The sequence below is a fragment of the Alexandromys fortis genome, unplaced genomic scaffold (assembly GCF_014885135.2).
Source record: "Alexandromys fortis isolate MF-2015 unplaced genomic scaffold, M_Fortis_MF-2015_v1.1 scaffold_80, whole genome shotgun sequence".
Taxonomy (NCBI): Eukaryota; Metazoa; Chordata; class Mammalia; order Rodentia; family Cricetidae; genus Alexandromys; species Alexandromys fortis.
This window is the reverse complement of record NW_026068174.1, coordinates 6,971,263-6,992,396: the sequence shown is the minus strand read 5'-3', so window position 1 is coordinate 6,992,396 and position 21,134 is coordinate 6,971,263. Positions and strand designations below refer to the sequence as shown.

Genomic DNA, 21,134 nt, shown 5'->3' with positions numbered 1-21,134 from the left:
AGTCTGCCTCCTCATGTGTAAGATAAGCGGTGTGCATTGCTCTCCTGGGGAGTACAGAGACGTGGGAGGACCCGGGGGTAATTTGGCCATGTCATGGAGGTCAGATTGAAGCCCCAGAAAGCAGCAGGTAACACGGGATGTGCCAATCCTGGCAGGGCCCTGATAGAGAGAGGCCCACTCTGTCATCTGTCACTGAGTTCACTCAGGCCCCAAGCCAATTACAGAGACAAGGAGGGAAAAGGCACCCCTGGATTGCATAGGCTTTGACCTCAAATGCAGAGGGAGGAAGGGATGAGATCCATGCTTCCTCAGTCAAGCTGCAGGTACAGGCTGGTGGGGTCCAGAGCTGGTGAGGAGGGCTGTGTGGGGAGGTGACATGGCAACTCAACCATCATGGCAGCCTGGAGATAGAAGTGAGCCACAGGGACCTTTCACCCAATGCTGCCCCAGCTTCAGGACGGTAGGTAAACTAAAAATGCCTTTTTACAACCCGGTTTCACTCGGTTTCCCTGACTGGCATAGAGCGAAGACAGGGAATGGGAGAGATAGTTTAATAACTGTAATGCCCTAGAGGTTTCAAGACTGAGGACCTAGAGTCCTGAGAGTGAGGGTTTCCAGAAATCAGTAGCTCAGGGTCCCTGGCAATGTCTGTATATTCCTTACAGTCTCTTCTTAATCAGTTTCTCAAGTTTGCGGATGCGGGATGATTCCTGCTCTGGTGTTGGAGCCATTAGGGACAGTGTGCTGGAATTTTCTGCCCCTGAGGGTGGGGCGGGGAGCCTCTGTCGAAAGAGTTCCAGCATGCCGCTTTGCTCGCTCCTCTTCAGCCCCTGAGAGGAGAGGGAGAGGTGGTCAGGGATGGTCCCACAATCAACGGCAGGAGCAGAAAGCATACTCTGGTCCTGGAAGTCTGCCCAGCCTGAGCTCCGCTGGGCTAACTGTGTAATGGCTAGAACCCAAGGACCTCGATTTCTCCAGGGCAAGTACTGGTCCTAGAGGGCAGCCTGGAAGGTAAAATTGAGGCAAGAAAAAGGACTAACAGGACAGGAGAGAAAGAAGGGCTGAAAAGAGAAGAGAGGAACAACAGCAGAGGGAAGGACCATCCCTGTTCTTCCTTGCATTGCTCCAACCTCCCCTGGGCAGTGGCCATCCCTTGGGCAGGGCGGTCCTCAGGATGCTGCAGCCTGCATGGCCAGGATTGGCCTCTAGGAAAGGCTCTCTGCAATCTGGGATGCAGGGTGACTTTGAGGCAGTCCCCACATTCTATATGCACATTCCATGCCTTAGGGTGGATGGGCTATAAATAACAAGAGGGCTCACCTTCATGTCCAGTATTTTCTGGAAGGTTTCTGTGTTGCAATCCGTGAGGAGTTTGATGTAGTTGTCAACAAATACCACCAATGGCTCATGAGGGGCCATCACCACCTACCAATGGAGGAAACAAGAATAGGTCCTTAGGAGCCCTCAGGCTGGAGGGCAGGGTCAGCTCTTCTCACTTGTCAGTTGACCACGAAGGGGCCTACTGCCATCCAAGCCTGTGCTCAGAAATGCTGATGGTTCATTTCAACTTGATGTCCAATTACAGTATTCCCAAGCGTGGCTGAATCACCATTATTACCCAGATTGTCTTTTAACATATGGATTCCTGGTCCCCCAACATCCGAGGCTCCTAATTCCCCCAGGAGGCATGGAAGAGACCATCTACTGGGGGATTTCATGGGTGGTGGGGCATCCACTCCTTCTGTCTGTCACTGAGAGCTGGCAGAAGCCCATAGATATCCTCAGAAACAAAAATCCTGAACTGGCCTTACTCTTTTGAAGACCTGAAACCTAACACTTTGTGTGGCCACATCCATTTAACAATTAGTACATAGACAAATGGCCACACCAGCCTCAGATTCATTTCATTTGGTTCTGGAATATGCTGATGTTTCTTCCCTCGTGGGCTGGTTTTGTTTTGAATTCCTGAGAATGTACCGGAAAGTGGCAAGGAGCGGTTCCTTTCAAGGGCCTTAGCAGCTATTTCCAGAATGCAACTCTCCTCCCTTGAGCAGACCAGCATGGGAGGACATAGTTTCCTCAGGCCCCTCATGTGGTCCAGATCCTGAGGTCTGCAGCCAGGCCTGGCCACTGCAGCTTAATAAAGCCCTGCCATCACTTGAGTCACCCTGGGAAATGGGCCTGAGGAGCCCGCAGGTGCTGGACTCTCAGCTCATGAGAACGGAGCCTCTGCTTCCCCACTGCCAGCCTTTTCTGACAGGCCCGGGTGGAGATCAGAGGCAGGTGCTGCTCCACCAGGGCACCATGTCCAATCGCTTGTCAAACAAGGCTTTAAAAAGCCCATTTGCCAATTAGATTCAGTTACTACAACATCTGTTCAGAGTTCACTTAAAGGTGCAAAACACGAAAGCCAAAAGGCTTCTGGGGATGGGAGTGACATCTGGGCCCAAAATTCCTGCTGAGAGGCAAGAGATCCCTGGGCTTCTCTCCTGATTTGCCACCTGGCTCTCAGCTGCTAGAGCTTATTAAACAGAACTCACCTGTCAGAAAGGATTGCTGATCCCCAGGTAACTGCGCACTGATTTTCAACATCACAGAGTGTGAGCAGCCCCCGGGGGTTAGAGGGGACAGGGCAGACTCTGTGTTTGTAAAAGCCAAACTCTCTGGAACTAGGGATCTAAGATGGGGCCAGCCTTTGTGAACAGAGTCCCCAGAGAAGACATACCTTGAGGATCATTTCAGCCCGGGTCATGCCTTTCACGACAATCTTAGTGTAACTGGCAGGTGCCTTCCTCACCACCTGGGAGCCGATGGATGGGAGATCGAGCAGGACCATCTTCAGGGAGTGCGTGTCCAGCAGCAGCTGCAGACCAAGCAGAGCGTTATGGCCACGCTGTGCACCGAGCACCTAGCGTGTCCACTCTGAGCAGGTGTGTGCTACTCACTGTGCATGTGATCCTTTCCCGTTACAGAAAACGTGGAAAATAGAACTTTAAAGAAAAGACCACAGTTTCCACTGTCCAGGAAAAGCTTCCTTAAGAGACCACAGTGAAATGTGGGTATAGTTTCTATTAAGTAGTGTGTGGATGAAAACCTAGCTGGAATCATACTGAGTGTGTGTATAGCTTCATACCCTGCCTTTTCTAGTAGACACATGAAGGGTTTGCATTTTATTTCCCATCATTACAGTCTTAAAGAATTACTGTTTTTAATGGCTTTGTAATACAGGCTATTGTTTAAGTTACGGTGGCATTATCCCACGTAATTCACTCCTTAGATTTTGGTTGTTAGCAACAGATGCTGAGGGTCTGGAGGGACAGCTCAGCAGTTAACTGGTTTGGTTCCCAGCACCCACAAGGTGACTCATAGCCATCAGTAACTCCAATTACAGATCCTATGCCCTCTTTTGACCTCCTCAGGTACTAGGCATGCATATGGTACACATGCATACATGCAGACAAAACATTCATACACATATGAGAAAAATAATCTTAAAAAATAAAATAACAAAATCAAAAGGCAGATGCTGAGGCAGATAGCCTCTTCATGGCTTCTAGCCTCAACAGTGGCATCTCCTTAGGGCCAGAACAGGCCAAAGCATAGCTTATCTTGGATGTTCCCAGGACATGTCTGAACCTCTTTCCACCCACAATGCACCTGTTTACATAGCTATCAGCATCACAGAAGTTGTAGACTGCACCCTCATCAGCACGAAAAAACTACCACAAAATACCTTACTTATTCATAAGACAAAGAACTGGTAACTTGTTATTGCTGTACTTAGGACCTCTCCAGATGCTGTCTGATGACATTTTAACCATGTTTAATCGTATCTTGGCAACAACCCACTTTGTTTGTTCTGGACTTCTTGAATGCCAATTATCTGGAAAGAGATGAGCTTTCCTCATGGATCACCAATGGCTAGAAGGGATACAACAAGTTCTTTCACATTGTCTCTCCGAGGTCCACCCTCATGAGCTCATGGTTCCCAATTTTACAGAAGAGAACATCAGTACTCTGGAGCTTTAATAAGCAGCCACACGTGGTTCAGGATGCTTGATTAGATGCCTCTAGGCACTGATGGCCAGGGCACAGACATGCCTGAGGCCAGGGGCTGGGCTTACAGCTCAGTGTAAGAGCACTTACTCAGTCCCAGACTGACTTTGATCTCAGGCACCGTAGAAAGTGAAAGAACGAGTGAACTAGGAAGGAAATGGCTGAAGTAGGGTAGTCTTGGTCTGTTCCAACGGTTTGAGAGAATAGAATCACATATGGCACCAATAAGATACAGCCAGTAGCGGGATGACAGATCTCTCGACTCCACTAAATTCAGATGATAGTGATCAAGACTTTCAGGACAAGGTTCGATGACCTGTTGGACAGCCTTTCACAATTACAGCTAGTTGGCAAGAAGTGGGAGTCCTTAAGGCTCTGACACTCTGCATCCTTTACTTACTCCTCGACTCTGGCTGGGAGAACTAATCGTTATGGTGAGTACAATTCTGACAATATTACAGAGATTTGGGGAATGTTAATGCTTACTTCAGATAACTACGACACATCACACAATTGGCAAAGAAGGCTATCCTGATGACAGTAATTTCATGAAGGAATGGGACTAGTGAAAGCCTACACTTTCTTTGTGTATAATGTGCATGTGTGCACATGGCATGTGCATGCCACAGCATGTGTGTGGAGGCCAGAGGAAAACCCTGAGTGTTGGTTCTCACCGTCCACCTTGTTTGGAAGCAGGGTCTCTTTGATTTTTTTTTTCCCACTGCACTGTGTACCTGCTGCCAGGCTAGCTGCCTGTGAACTTCCCGGGATTATCCTTTCTTGATCTCCTCGCTTGCCTTCGGAGTGCTGGGATTAGAGATGTGCACTACCGTCCCCAGCTTTATGTGTGTTTTGGCTATTTCAACTCAGCTCTTTCATGCTTAAGGGCAAGTGCTTTTGTTCTCTGAGCCATCTCCCCAGCCCCCAGAGCCTAAACTCCCTAAACTACTCAGCTGCGGGCAGCACAGCAATCTTATTACGCTTGTTTTAGAAAGCCATTGAAGTCAGGTGTGTGTACATGTCCCCGGGTTTATGTGTGTGCACTCATATGACTGTGGAGGCTGGACGTCAATCTTAGATGTCTTCCTGTTGCTCCCTATCTTATCTGGTAGAATCTCTCACTGGACCTGGAGCTCACTAACTGGCTGGCTAGCAAGTCTCCAGGATCTGTCTGTTGTGTCTCCAACCCTAGTACTGGGGCTACAAGGATGCTGGCTTTCTATGTGCGTTCTGGGGATCCCAATTCAGGTTCAAGATGAACTCTTACCACCATAGTGTTTGGTTTTTGAAAAAGCCATGAGTTCACAGAAGTGTGTTTAGCATCTGAGAGAATGGCACAGAATACCAAGAGCCCAGGGTTAACATACTCCCTAAAGTCCATGGAATTTGTATTGCTGCCCCCATACCCCTAAAGAACAAGCATGCTGGATCCAAGCCCCATAGTGTGTACCCTACAGTCCCAGCAACTTGGGAAGCTGAGGTGGAGAGTCACTTGGACCCAGGAGTTCAAGGCCACGCTGGGTGAAATAGCAAAACCCTGTCTTAAAGAAAATGAACATCACTTAGAATCTAATAGAAGGCCAGGTGGTGGTGGCACATGCCTTTAATCCCAGCACTTAGGAGTCTAATCTCAGAACTCAGGAAGCAGAGGCAGGTATATCTCTGTAATTTCAAGGCCAGCCTGGTCTACAAGAGCTAGTTCCAGGACAAGTCCTAAAGTTACAGAGAAATCCTGTCACGAATCTAAGAGAAGAAAAGGAAAAAAATTTAAAACTTCTTTTTGAGACAGGGTCTCACTATGTTGCTCTGGCTGGACTAGAACTCACTACAGAGATCAGGCTGCCTGCAAACTTAAATCTGCCTGACTCTGCCTCCCAACTGCTGGGATTAGAGGCATTTGGCACCATGACTAAAGACTAATTTTACTACTTTGTGTGTGTGCGTGTATGCCCAAGAAGGCCGGAGAAACATCAGAGCCTCCAGAGTTAGAGTTCCAGGCGGTTGTGAGCTGCCTGACACAGATGTTGGGAACGCAAGCCCAGTCCTCTGGCAAGTGCTCTGCTGCAGAGCCACCTCTAACACCCCAAGACTTTCAAACTTTTAGTAGAAAACACAGGGATTGTTTTTACTCCTTGTGGGTAGAAAAGAATGTCAAATATGGGAAAGATTGAAAATTATACTACTCTAAGATAAGTTACATGAGACTCACAGTAAAACACAGACCTTGGTGCTGCTCTGACAAGGGAATGAGACGCGGGGCACATAGACTCCCACGGAGTAAGAGGATGACAAGGGCCGGGTGTAGTTTAGTGCAGAGTATCTGCTTAGCATGCACTAGGCCCTGGGTTCCAATACCAGCACCATGCACGCCAGAGGTGCTGGCTAAGAACTTGTGGAGACAGAGTGAACTGGTCCCACACGGCATGGTGCTGGGCATTTATAACAGCTCTTGGCGGGCGGAGGCAGGAGGATTGTGGCAATATGGGACCAACCTAGGCTACCTACCACTTCCGGAACAGCACTAGGGCTACATAAAGAGACTGTTCAAAACAAGCTCAAGGTAAAATGGCTAAACTATGGGATAGCTCCTTTACTTACATCACAGGTTCTTGGCTGTCAGTTTTTAACTTTTTGGTTGCTATGACCAAATACCTAAACATAAGGGACAGAAGATTTGTTTAGAAGCACCGTCTTGGAGTGGTCAGTCTAAGTTGCCTGGCCCCATGTGTTTTGACAGAACATTATGGTGACAGCAGTGTGTGGTGGAAGTTTCTTCACCTCATCACAGAGAAGAAGCAGAGAGAAGGCCACGACAAGATACAGTCTTCAACTCACGCCCCCACTTCCTCCAACTAGCCTGTACCTTCTGAACTTTCCAGAACCTTTCAAAACAGTGTAGCCAGCTAGGAACTAATAAGCATTTAATACACAAGCCAAAGGTGACTTTCATATTTAATTCATAACACTCATGTTAAAAAGACCTTCCCTGTACCCGCTCTTTGCAAAAGCAAGGACTGGAAACAGCTCGCTGTCCATAAAAGCAAGAAAGAATAAACGAACGATGGCATATTTATGCAATGGGAAAGATACTGACGCCAAAATGAGCGGACACAAATGACATATATCAACACAAATAAATCTCAAAAAAATGTTAAGTAGGGGGAAAAGGCAGGAGAGGAAATGACATGTACAGTACAATTTATATAAAGCTTAGAAACAAGCAAAACAATCCATGTATCACTTGGGGATATATACATTACGGAACACCCAAATACATATGGCAACCTAGAAGCCTAGATCAGAATAGTGTTCGCTCCTGGGAATGGGGAGGGGATGAGGGAAGGGTGGAAATCCACTGGGGGCTTCAGCAAAACCGTAATGACCTACTTCAAATTTGCAGGGATGTAGGGCAACCGTTGGAACATGGTACAAATTTCACTGACTGGTCACTATTCTTTTGATTTATTTTCTATATATTTGTTAACAGGAAATCAATCTTTCTTTCTTCTTTAGGTGTGTCTTTTGAGGCCTGGCAAAGATTCAACTTCATCTACCACATAGTAGTTATAAGAGCCTGGGCTATCAAAATCAAAACCATGGCCTAGCATTTATCTGTTGGGAGGAATTGGGGATATTTGCTACTTTTTCTGCTTCCGAGAGATATATGTGGATGAGCCAGACATAATTTTCTAGTTTATTCCATAGCTTATTCCATACCTTAAAGACACAAAAGACATACCTTAAAGGGGTATGACACCTTTTTCACCAGAAAATCCCATCTTGCTAGCTAGCTGAAACAAATGGACTGTGATCGGTTTTCAAAACTCACAGAGGTCTGTCGGCCCCCTCTCTCCAGTGCTGAGATTATGGGTACACCACCATCCCTGGCCTCTTTTTGGAAAAGTACTTGATTATTTTATGTGAATGTGCACACCTGAGTGTGTACATGTACCACATGCACACAAGAGCCCACAGAGGTCGGAAGAGGCATTGATCCTGAATCTGGGTTACAGATGGCTGTGAGCTGTCATGTGGGTACTGGGCACTGAACCTGGGTCCTCTGCAAGAGCAGTAAGTGCTCTTAACCACTGAGGTACCTTTCCAGCCCCTTCCCATTTAATGAAGAAGTCCTGCTGTCTAAAGGTTACATAGAAGAGGTGTGCCCAAGAATAATGTCTTACCTTTTCTCTTTTCCAACTGTGATGATACACACTAGACCATGGTAATAGTAATGAGTGTACTTTCAAATCTGCTTTAATGTTGGGCATGGTGGTGCACACTTTTAATGCGAGCATTCAGGAGACAGAGGAAGAAGAAGATGGATTTCTGTGAGTTTGAGGCCAGTCATGGCTATATATAGTGAGAGTTTGTCTCAACAACAACAAGCCCCTGCATGCCCCCAAATTGCTTTAATCTAGATGATTTTGAACTACAAGAGTCTAAAAGCCAATGTGATAAAAATGTAGTATATTTTAATACATATGATGAGATATTATTGAGCCTTAAAAGGAAGGAACTTCTGATGACATTAGTGTAGGTGAAAGAAGCCAGACACAAAAGACAATCCCCACTTATTTGGTATTTGAGGAGTAGTTGAATTCAGAGACAGTAATATATGACTGCCCAGGGCTGCGGTGGGGAGCAATACTTAGCCAGGTGCAGAGGTTTGTTTTGAAGCAGAGTCTATGCTTAATGCCAACGTGCTGCACACCAGAAGACGGCTAACTGACACATTTTGTTACATGCAACTTCAAAATGTTCCTAATGTACATATCTAGAAATATTCCTTTTTTAAGGTGCTAAGGATTGAACCCAGGATCTTGTATATATAAAGCATGCACTTTAGCATTAAGCCATCTTCCCATCCCATTGATTTATATAAAGTCAACACAAGAGACCGAATATAGAGCTAGTGCATGCTATCATTTCATCATCCAGCAGATAGAGCCAGGAGATTTGTCAATTTGTTGGCTTGTTTGTTTTTGTTTTTCAAGACAGTTTTCTTGTATAGCCATGGTTGTCCTGAAATTAGCTCTGTGTAGATCAGTCTGGCCTTGAACTCACAGAGATTCGCCTGCCTCTGCCTGGGATTAAAGGCCTGGGACCTGCCTCCCCTTGCCTCCCATGCAAGGTTTGTGAAACCGAAGACACCCATAGGTTACACAGTAGGGTACTGAAACCAAACCAAACCAAACAATTAAAAGGAAGAAAATACACGAAGGGAAAAAAGTAACTTGACAAAGATGAAGTTTGGAGCCATAGGAAAGGTCTACAAGGCACCTGGAGTGTGCCTGGTTTAGTACGTGTATCTAAAGAGGACACTGAGCACCGGAGGAGGCAGGCACTGTTTGTGAGCAAGGGGCCAGCAGCAGCAGAGCAAGGACTGGGCTGTGAGTCTCTTCCAGCACCACACTGTGCTGTTTTCTCTAGGGGAAGTTTAGGCAAATGGATTTTATTTCTGCCGTGTGTTCAGTCAGAGATGACCTCAGTTGTAAGACTAATTAATGACCCTGCAATCCCACAAGGCCCTCTGAAAATCACAAACTAGCAGGAGGCATTACAATACAGGAATGCTTCAATTCCACGTGCCCTCGCAACTGCTCAAGAGGACTCTGGGGCCTGGAGACAAATAACTCACTGTATGTACTAATCACGGCGGGAATGAAGAGCAGAAAGAGCCTCCTTTTTTAAATTTTCACATCAGTATTCGAGCCTAACCTCAGCTCGGCATTGAGCACCTTTTGGCAGAAGAGACGCAGCCCAGACGAGGTGCAGTCGCAGCTTTGAATTCTACAGCTCTAGTTAAAGCTTGGGTTAGGGACATGACACAAGGCAGGGTGTGGATGTGTTGGAATGTGCTTGTATTCAAAGCAGCTTTCTACTAACTTTCTTTTAAAAACTGATTTTATTCTATTATTTATGTGTGTTTGAGAGAGAGAGAGAGAGAGAGAGAGAGAGAGAGAGAGAGAGAGAGACAGAGACAGAGCCAGCCAGCCCACAGAGACCAGAGCTCAGACTCACGCAGCAGGAATGACAGGCGGCTGTGAACAGCTCGGGTCCTCTACACAAGCAGTCAGGCTCTCACCTGCCCTGTGGTTAATGTCTTCAGTCCTAGGACCCTGCTGCCTGAGTGCACAGGCCTCTGGCTACAGCATGGCTGGGATTTCAGAGTCCAGATGCCAGGGCTAACCTTACCCACATAAACCTCAGCTACACGGGAACCAATCTAGGACTCTATTGCCCTTCATTCCTCCCTGAAGCCTCCACAAGGCTGGGTCTGTAGATAGCCTACTACTCACTCGTCTTTGCATAGGGTCTGGGAAGCGAAACTTTAGTTCTAGAAAATGGGCTTTCCCTGACATCTAAAAGCAGATGGATCCTGTTTCTTAGATAGAAGCCCGTGGTCTGGGCTGATTCTGCTGGTGTTCCACTCTGTTCTGTTATTTCAGACAGGGTCTTACTAAGTAGCCCATACTGGCCTTGATCCCCCTGCCTCTGCTGGCTGAATGCTGGGGTGGCAGGTGTGCCCCACTAGCTAACATTGTTTATAAACGAGAAAATCTGAAGAAAACACTCATGATATAGGACTTATGTGACATCAAAACTTTCATGGCTATCAGACACTACGGCAGTCTTGGAGGCCTGAGCAAGGTTCCAAAAACATGGAACTGTGTTCCTATGAGTCAGCTTTGGATTCCAGGCTTGGTCACGTCTGTAGACAGAAATGTAACTGAGAACTCTAAGGCGCTCCAGACACAGATCTTAATCTCTCCATATCCTCTCAGATGGCAGAGTGTAATAAGGTGAACAGAGGGAGCGCCGGGTAAACATGCACTAATGAAACTGGAGCTGGCATGTGAGGGCATCCCCCTGCCACTTCCGACGGAGAGAATGAGATCCGCACCCTAGACATGCCAGGGTCAGGGATTCAGAACACTGACTGCTACAGTCAGGCCCAGCTGGTGTCTGAGTCGTGCAACCTCCCAGGGAGTTTTCCAAGACAACATTTTTGACTCCAGCTAGAGCAGGTCAGGCAGACAGCCGAGGGCAAGCACTGACTAGAAGTCTTTATGCAGGCAGCATGTGGAAGAAGTATTAGGGAAGATGAGCAATGAAACAGAAATAAGGTCACGTCCAGGTCTCAGGAAGCTTACAGTGAGCAGGAGCTGGTATTTAATGAGGGCTGGCTCTGTGCCAGACATGTGTATTACTTATGGGTACTGGCTTTGGTTTTTACTATTTCCATTTCTATTTTATTTTATTTTGAGACAAAGTCTAGCTATGTAGCTCAGACTGGTCTTGAACTTACAATCCTCCTATCTCAGCTTCCTAAGTGCTGGGATTACTGGGTGTGTGCCACCACACACGGCTCTCTGATTTGTTTAATCCTAACAGCTTGAGGTGGCACCAAGAATTCCTATTTCAGAGACAAAGAAATGGAGGCCCCGCAGAGTAACTTGTCTACGGACAAACAGATGCAGTGTTGCAGGCACAGGATCTAGCTTCTGCCCACGTCATTCCAGAGCTCAGGACATGAGCGCTCACACTGTCCTGCACTTGCTAATAGAGAGGACAAATCATACTGCACTTTGATTCAGGAGACTTTACTATTCCTGTCTGCCTTTGACACTTCATGAGTGACTACAAGGTACTCACTCCATCCAGTACATGCTAACTAACCATCTTACTGAGTGGAGTGGGGGCTGGGGCAGAAGGGATGTCAACACAGCCAAGGAGCCATGAAGACAGGGAACTGAGCTGGCAAAGACCTGAGCCTCTACTGCATTGTCTCATATGGTACAGAGCAGGATCTATGGAAATGAATTACATGATCTTTTTACATGTTGTCTAAGTGTTTACAGATAGAGGTCTAGGGAAGACATTTTAAGAATAATTTATACCTTAAGTGGTATTCTCAGAGATTGGAGGAATGAATAATTTTTTTATTTTGTGTGTGCCTGTGTACACATGCGTGCACGCCTCTGTGTGTGTGTGTGTGTGTGTGTGTGTGTGTGTGTGTGTATGAAAGAAGGCCAATGTTGACACTGGGTGTCTTCCTCAATTGCTCTCCACTTTATTTTTGAGATAGGGTCTCTCACTGAATTTGGGACTTGCCAATCCAGTTAGGCCGACTGGGCAGCAAGCCCCAGGGATCCTCTTGTTTCCACCTTCCCACTACTGGGGGTATAAGAACACATTACTGTTCTTGCTTGTTTTTTTAAATTTGCTTTTATTTGTGTGTTTGTGTATGTGTGTGTTTCTGCCTGTCTATATGTATGCCATGTGTGTGCAGTGCCTAAGGAGGACAGAAGAGGGTATCAGATCCCCCTGGAACTGGAGTTAAAGACAGTTATAAACTGCCTAGTATGGGTTCTGGGACCAGAAGCCAGGTTTTTTTTTTTTTTTTTTTTTTTTGCAAGAGTAGAAAAAGTTGAATCATCTCTCTATTCCCTTATTCTTGTTTTTTTATGCGGGTGATTTTTTTTTTTCGAGACAGGGTTTCTCTGTAGCTTTGGTGCCCGTCCCGGAACTAGCTTTTGTAGACCAGGCTGGCCTCAAACTCCCAGAGATCCGCCTGTCTCTGCCTCCCGAGTGCTGGAATTAAAGGCATGCGCCACCTCCGCCCGGCTTGCGGGTGATTCTTATAGGGATCAAACTCAGATCCATATCCTTGCAGAGTGTGCTGATTAGTTTTCTGACTTGATACACAGTGGAGTGATCTGGGATGAGGGAACCTCAACTGGAGAACTGCCTCCAACAGACTGGCCTATGGGCATGTGGGGACGGGGAGTTTTCTTGATTAATGATTGATGTGGGTGGTGCCACTCCTGGACTGGTGGTCCTGGGTTGTATGAAAGAGCAGACTGAGCAAGCCATGGAGAGCCAGCCAGTAAGCAGCTTCCTCCATGGTCTCTGCTTCAGTTTCTGCCTTGAATTCCTGCCTTGGTTTCCCTTGATGATGCATAAATCAAATAAACCTCTTCTTTCTCAAGTTGCTTTTGGTTAATGTTTACCACAGAACAGTCGTTCTAATATCTGTTTTTATTTTCAAAATCAATCAGAGTGTTCCCTGAACTCAAAATGCCCAAATTTCAGAGTCTGAACAGGTGAGAGATGAAAAGAAGTGACTTTACCGTAACACACAACTCAGTTCGTCAGGGCTCAGATGACATGAACCAACGGAGTCTCACGGTATACTGTACATGGTTTTAGTCTCCTAAGTGCTGGGACTACAGGCATGTGTCACCATGCTCCAGCAGAGAATCAGCTGAGGAGCTTCCTGGGGAGGTGAGTTCTGACTCTTCCTGCTCGGTCTCGGTCTCACAGGCCCTCTGCCCAGCCACTCAGAGCCTCTGCTGGACTTAGAACACTGACCCTTATCCCTCCAGTACCAGTCCTCAGAGAAATCTGAAACCTTCAGTCTTATGCCCCTAAGACAGTTTCCCCTAACTTGTTTTGTGACCTTCCGTACATGTGACTGAGGTTGTGATTATCTAACCGATCTGAGTCCCATCTAGGCTACAATATGAGAACCTATCTCAAAAATTAAAACAAGGAAGCAAAAGGAGTGGCCAAGCAACCATATTTCTGTACTTCAGGGAAACCTGTCGCGGTCTCTTTAGACTGAATCTGCCTGAGCCCATATGCTGGATCCTTAATAAAGTCCTGCAGGAAGTTCTCCTTACCTGCTCTGCTCCCACCATGCTGATTGGCTTGCACTTGAAGAGGTGGGTGATAAATTTGGGGATGAATGAGCTGTTGATAGAAAAGTGACAAGTTAAGCTTATTCTCCTTGTAGTAAAGGGCTGTAGAAACTTATTTATTTATTTATTTGAGACAGGGCTTCTCTGTGTAGCCCTGAAATTTGCTCTGTAGACCAGGCTGGCCTCAAACTTACAGAGCTCTGCCTGCCTCTGTTCCCGAGTGCGGGGATTAAAGGTGGCAAGTGGCAGAAACTTTTTAAGGCTCTACTTCCTTTCATGAGGAAACCGAGACTCCGGGTGGACACTATATTCCCCTATACCCCCCACACAGCCTTCTCTTTCCTTCTAACTTCAGCTCCAGTTTTGTTTAGGAAGAACAGCCTAGGATTCTGCAGAAAGCTCACCCCATCTTAAGCTGGAGAGGTGAATTATTTTTGTTTGTGGTGTTGGGGATGGAACTCAGGTGGCGAGAACTCTAGCACTCACTGAGCCACACTCCAGTCCTACGGAGGTCAATACTACTGAGCTTCAGCCAGTTCCACTGGTGACTGTTTCAGGTCCTAGGAGGGAGAATTACCCTACGGCAGTCTAATTACCTGGAGGAAAGGACCTCACAGCAAGGCTGGTGTGAGACCCCCTCTTCCTGCTTAGGGCACTGTTGAGCTAGACAAACACCTACACTTGTCATTCCACCATCATTCTGAGGAGGTGGCCAGTGTCCAAGAGAATATCCCAGGTCAAAAGCCATCAAAACACTAAAGCAATTGTTTGTTTAAAAAAAAAAAGTATATATATTTTTATTTTAGTATATGTGTCTGTGTGTGTGCATGTAACCATGTGTGCAGGTTCCAGGGAGGCTAGAAGAGGACATTGGATCCCTGAGAGCTGGAGTTACAGGCTGTTGTGAGCTGTTCCATGTGAGTACTGAGAACTGAACTGGAGGTCTCTGCAGAAGCAGCATGTGCTCTTAACTACAAAGCCATCTCTCCAGCCTAAACCAACCACTCTCAAGCCCTAACTTCCTCTAGACTTGAAGTTATATGAAGTTTCAAAAATCCATCTTGTGCCAAGTGTGGTGGCACATGCCTTTAATCCTAGCACTCAGGAAATAGGCAGGCAGATTTCTTGTGAGTTCAAAGTCAGCCTAGTCTACATAATGAATTCTAGGACATCCAGAGCTACATAGTGCAACCCTGTCTCAAAAAAACAAAAACAAGCAGGGCAGTGGTGGCACTTGGGAGCAGAGACAGGCAGATCTCTGTGAGTTCAAGGCCAGCCTGGTCTAGTTCCAGGACAGGCTCCAAAGCTACAGAGAAACACTACCTCAAAAAAACCAACCAATCAAACAAACAAACAAAACAAAACAAACAAATAAAAAAATCCACCTTGCCATTCAAGCCCATTTGAGTACCAGTGAGTGAAAATATCCGATTAGTGGCAAGAGCTAAAGCTACATGGGCAGTGTAAGGATATCTGAAAGTAAAACCAAGAAATAAATAGCTAAGGCAGTAATTCTCTTACCAAACAAAAATTACAAGATTTTAAAAAAATCTGCCAAGCACTGGGCGACAACTTAGGCCAGGTGGCCTGGTAACGCTGTTTAGGGTGAAGGACAGTAACAGTTCAGCAAGTCAGGGCCTGAGTCAAGGAGGCTGTTGTTCTGCTGTAGTTCAAAAGCTGTGGAAAGTAGACACGTGCATAACTAGATAAGATCCAGAGTGTGCTGAGCAGGCAGTGCCCCCGGGCTCTGGACCACAGAGGAAAGACGGAAAGGGGCAAGGTTTCCACCAAGGCCGGCTGCCATCTGTCTCCTCCCTCCTCCATGCTTTGTCTGGGTCCTTCCTTCTCGCCACATCTTCTCCGCACACTGCAATCACGCTGCTAACTAAGGACTTCTGGGATAATTTCATGGAATAGAGGTATTCTAGTTTAGTGGGTGAGAGAAGTCATCTGTAATACAAACTGCATTCTCAACTAGGAGTGGCCTTGTTAAGTTATTATGTCGGAGGCAATGCAGCCACAGATGGAGAACCCGCAGTCCAGAGAGGAGTGGGCTTACTAATCTAGAGGGAGTGTGAATAAGAGGGTCTGGAGGGGTTCTTGGCCCTTAACCTGAGCCAGCCAGGTAAGGCGAGGCTAAACTTGGGACTACTCACACCTGCACACCCGGCTTGTAACAGAAGCTCCTTCACACTGGAGTGCTGAGGCTGTGCCCTTGCCTTGCCCTGACTAGTCCATGCTGGGTGATCAGGAGAAACACGGGGATAATCCAGGCACAAGTCTTTGGAGAAGAAAAACCAGCAATGTGATGTGTCATTGCCAAGGGTCACCAGGATGGAAACTGGCTACTGGTCTGGGCTGAGATTTTATAATCAAGGGAGGGTACCAAGAGTTAAAGCACAAAGCTTTCTAAACTTTCTAGGTCTACAGCCAAACTTTTCCAGATGTGGGGGATGGGCACCCTATTCCCAGACCACTCAGAATGAGCTTAGTAATAAAATGAAAAGGCGATGACAGAATGTGAGGTTGACACTGGACGGGCTGAGCAATGGACTCCTTATTCACTTCAACCTTAGCTCAATCGGACCCCTGGGTGCCCACAGTGGAGGTTTTGAGTCCCAGCAGAATTTTACAGAGACAATGTAGCAGTGGTTACAGGGAACGTCACTGTGATTTATCAGCAGTGCTTTTAGTACACATTAATGAGCACCCAGAGAGGGAAGGGAATGTCAGCTCTGGTCCATCTGCGGCCTGCAAACATAAATGCTCCCTGGGGAGTCAGCCCAAGCCTTGCTGATGGGCTTGAAATTAAAATTAACTCTACAGCTACTCTGTCACTGTTGTTCCTTGGGGTTTATTTATGTCAGATGGGGGAATCTAATTGAATACAAACCGGGAGAGATCTGGGGAAAAGAGCAACTCAGAAGCCTGAGTCACCAGTTGGGACCTGGATGAGAACAATCCAAATACGGTAGCTTGGACAGCACTGACCTTCCTGAAGCAACTTGCCAAACTGTGTGTCTGATAATTGGTCAAAGGAGACACTGGCCCTCATCACTGCCTGGCCTCTCGGGAAACAGGGCCGGAGCCAGATGTTGACTGGCAAAGAACCAAACTACTTCCTTGCTTCAAAATTCAAGGCAGAAATGGCCACACACGAGGACATGACCAGAAGGCAGGGAACGTGGTGCTTGCTCTATCACTTCGGCACTGGAGCTCAACAACTTGCTGCTCCTAATTTCTAGTACTTTGCCTGGACATAACGACATCCACAAGTGGATAATCTCTGGCAGCTACAATAACAAGTCCTTGGAGGAGGAGGAAGAAGTAAAGGCTCAAAGGCACAACCGATGGTCCAACTCCTGAGAAGTTCAGACTCTAGTCAGATAAAATGCTCGCATGAACTTACTGAAAAACAAAAACCTGAGCAAGGAGAGGTTTCATGTACAGAACTGAGAAGAGCAAGATACCCCAAATTGTTCCTGTCTGCCATGGCTGAAGCCTGCTGCTCTAAGCATGCACGTGTCCTAAAGTGGCCCATTTGCTCCTACCACTACAGCCCTTTGGAGGACAGAAGAATACTACTTTTCCTGGAGGCCCCAGATGAGCCCAGCTAGAAACTGGGCATGCTGGGTAGTTAAGTAGATCAGTAAAGTAAGTCCACTGAGAACGACACCAGGGCCATCATAGGTCTCTCCCCACTCAGAGAGGTACACCTGGAGAGCGATCCTGGGGTCGACTGCCAGTGCGGCTCGTGAACTGCACAATTCCTGGCAGGGAAATGGCCATGGGCATCTCCTGCTCATTTATCCTGGGAGATGAAAACAAGAAGTGCATCAAGAAACAACTCAGGACTTACTTTGCAAATTTAATGCAGAACTGCGTGAAGTATTTCCGTGTGGAAGCCAGGTTGTCTCGGATGATAGGGACGTTCTGCTTAATGTGGAGAATAACAGAAGTGACGTAAGGGCTCTGGTCACCAACATGCTCCACATTCTGCCATGGCATCTGAAACAGCGACAGGACAGGCCCAGGTTTTAGAGATGCTACCGGGGAACAGTGTTATCTAGTACCAGGGAAGGGGTGTGGGGGTGGAAATTAGGTCACTTGGTGCTACAGGGATTGGCCTCGGCCAACATACTAGCTCTGTGACACAGGCTGCTCTGAATAAGAACAAGCCTCACCGGTGGCATGGCGTGCAGGCTCTGTTCCTTTTCCTACTGTTCCCACCTAAGGTTCCCACCCAAGCGAAGCTGTGTAAGGGATGCTCACCACATCACTAGGCAGAGGGTAAGAATCCGTCTAAACCCAGAGAATAGTGGTTCTCAACCTGTGGGCTGCAACCCCTTTGGGGTTGAATGACCTTTCACAGGGGCTAAATATCAAATATTTACATTATGATTCATAACTAGCAAAATTATAGTTATGAGGTAGCAACAAAAATAGCTTTTTGTTGTTTTTTTTTTTTGGGGGGGGGGGTTCGAGACAGGGTTTCTCTGTAGCTTTGGAGCCTGTCCTGGAACTAGCTCTTATAGACCAGACTGTCCTCTGCCTCCTGAGTGCTGGGACCAAAGGCATTTACCACCACTGCCCAACAACAAAAATAATTTTATGGCTGAGAGCCAACACAACATGAGATGTTAAAGGATCACAGCATTAGGAAGGTTGAGAATCACTGCCATAGAGAGACACAACCACCAGGCCTGAAGAATGGGAAGGAGTGTTTACTCCAGGTACTTGTACTTGAGAGACTGGAGAGATTTAGCAGTTGGGCTCAGTGTGGTGAAACCCAGAAACAAGTAGAAGAGATTTAATTTAGACACCCTTTTCCAAGTCAACTGGGAAGAGTTTGGGATTTTATTATTGTTATTTATTGGTTTCTTGAGACAGGGTCTTACTTTGTAGTCCGGGCTGGCCTGGAACTTACTATGTAACTTAGGTGGGCCTTAAACTTACAAAAATCTTCCTGACTCAGCCTCCTAGCTACAACCTTCCCCTCTCCCCCTAATACATTCAAGTACACACACAAGTACATATGTGGCTGATGTGATCTTTGACTAGTTAAGAACAACAAAAATGAGCTGGGTGGTGGCGGCTCATGCCTCTAACTCCTGCACTTGGGAGGCAGATAGATTTTGTGAGTTTAAGGCCAGCTTGATCTACAGAGTGAGTTCCAGGGCAGCCATGGCTCTTTCACACAGAAGCCCTGTCTTAAACAAACAAACAAACAATCAAAACCAAAACAAACATAATAGAACAAAAATAAGGCTGGGAGTGGTGATACACACCTTTAATCTCAGCACTCAGAAGGCAAAGTCAGGGAGATCTCCATGAATCGGAGACCAGCCTGATCTACCTAGTGAGTTTCAGGACAGCCAGGGTTACATAGACCCTGTCTCAAACAAAACAAAGTAAAATAATAACAAAACCAAAACAGAACAAAAACCCCAAAATAAACAAATAAAATGGAGTTCAAGCTTGCACACCCAAGGGAGAAGCAGGGGCACAGCCTGGAAGGCAGGAAGAATTAACAGTGTAGACTCTGTCGTCTAGTGGAACGCAGGAGGGCTGGGGGCTCTCAGCTTATGTCATCTAGCATGTACTCATTCCTGACCCTGTCTTGAAGGAGCCCTGCTGAGCTGGCCTCTCACAGCCTAAGAGGGTTGCCTGTTCAAAGCCCTCTTAAGCCAAACCAACCCTTTGGATCCATTCAGAAGGGAGGTCAGCAGCTCTAAGGCTTTCATGTCTCTGGCAAGAAAACACTTATTTTTATAGAAGTGAATCTAGGTTATCTCAAAAGCAACATGTTCTCTTAATCTCTGAGTCAGTTCTCTACCCCCCACCCCACCTTCATTTTACAAATAATGTGAAGAGCCTCTTGCAAAACTTCAAATCAGCTTTTGAAGCTGAGTGTGATGGTGTATGCCTGTGATCCCAACATTTATAGGCTGAGGACGGAGGTTTGTAAACTTGGGGCCAGCCTGGACCATATAAGTAGCACTCTGTCTCTACCAAAACAAACAAACAAAACCCAAGTAAACAAACACAGGCTCCAAATAGAGAAGGGGAACTCTGTCAGCAAGTAAAGGCACTTGTTGCCAAGCCTGACGCCCTGCGTTCGCTACCTGAGACCTACGTGGTAGAAGGAAGACTACTGATGATTGCAACTTGTCCTCTGACCTCCACACATGCCTATGGCATATGTGCGCACACACACATACAAAATAAATACATTTTTAAAGATCTCTAAAAAAAGAAAAAGGAAATCTTATTTATGGATCTGTTGACTGACTGAGACAGAACTGCACTGTGTTGTTCAGGTTGCTCTCATGACTTCTGAACTTGAGAGCTCTTCCTAGCTCAGCCTCTCCAGTAGCTGGAAGTACAGCCTTGTGTGGTAGTAAAAGAAAAAAAAATTATCTGGGGAAAAAATAGAAACAATGGGGAAACAGTTAAAGCTCCAACAGGAGTTGCCTGTACAGTGAGCTATGTGTAATGTTTTCCTCATTATCTGTTACCTTATTTGAGAGGCTTTTCTTTCATCCCATTTTAAAGATCTGATCCAACCAAACAATGAACGTCCTGATTCCCAGTGAACTCATAGGGTGAGGTCCAAACTGACACCCTTCATCTTCTTCTTCCCAGTTCTACAGCAAAGCTTGGAACACAGGGATCCAGGCATGAGCAAACATGGGGAACAAACGTGGGGAATTGGGCAGAGGGAATTTCATGTCCCACCCCGAATCAACATACAAATGACAAGCGCCTCCCAAGCTGGCGGAACTGGATAGTTCACGATCTTAGTGTAGTTTATAAACAATGATTTAAAGATGACAGCTCCCCACTCGCAGAACACAGCTATAAAGAGAAGTGGTGACATGTTCTGTCACTGGTTATAAAGCATCTCTGATGCAAGGCAGATTGTAGCTGCGTGGCTGCTTCAAGTTCTTGCTAGTTAGCTGGATGGTTATCACACTGATGTTCATATGTGTCATGTGAGGAGATTCCCACCTGCTTTAAGTTTTAGTCAAGTACGGTCAAATTGAAAGAAGTTTAGCAAGTATTCATGGTTTTAAACTTTAGTTAGCTTAATGAAGAAAATAACTTACAGTACTGGGAAATAATGAGAACTGACATTGTTCTTATTGTATGTGTGTATGTATGTGTACATGTGTGTGCATGTGTGAGTGGAGGCCAGAGGCCAACCCTGGGTACTCTTTCTCAGGAGTCTACTTTGTTTTGAGATAGGTCTCTCACTAGTTGGAGGGCTTGGCCACCACATGCCAAGGATCTGCTTGTCTCTACTTCCCCAGTGCCACAGCACTGGGCATTTTACTTGGGTGCTTATCATGGCAGTCACTTTACTGACTGAAT

General features: G+C 46.4%; 1 protein-coding gene across 4 annotated transcripts in view; it reads right to left on the bottom strand.

Moving 5' to 3' along the window:
- Positions 1-536: 536 nt before the first annotated feature.
- The window catches only part of Vps53 (VPS53 subunit of GARP complex), a 128,596-nt gene continuing 107,998 nt past the window's right edge, over positions 537-21,134 (bottom strand). For all 4 annotated transcript variants that reach the window (XM_050128799.1, XM_050128795.1, XM_050128798.1 and 1 more), the window contains 5 exons: positions 17,620-17,768; positions 13,743-13,812; positions 2,726-2,863; positions 1,321-1,425; positions 537-830 (listed from right to left, as the gene is read on the bottom strand). In XM_050128799.1, coding sequence (XP_049984756.1) covers positions 660-830; positions 1,321-1,425; positions 2,726-2,863; positions 13,743-13,812; positions 17,620-17,768 — 633 coding nt within the window. In that variant the 3' untranslated portion in view covers positions 537-659. The remainder of the gene's footprint in view (positions 831-1,320; positions 1,426-2,725; positions 2,864-13,742; positions 13,813-17,619; positions 17,769-21,134) is intronic.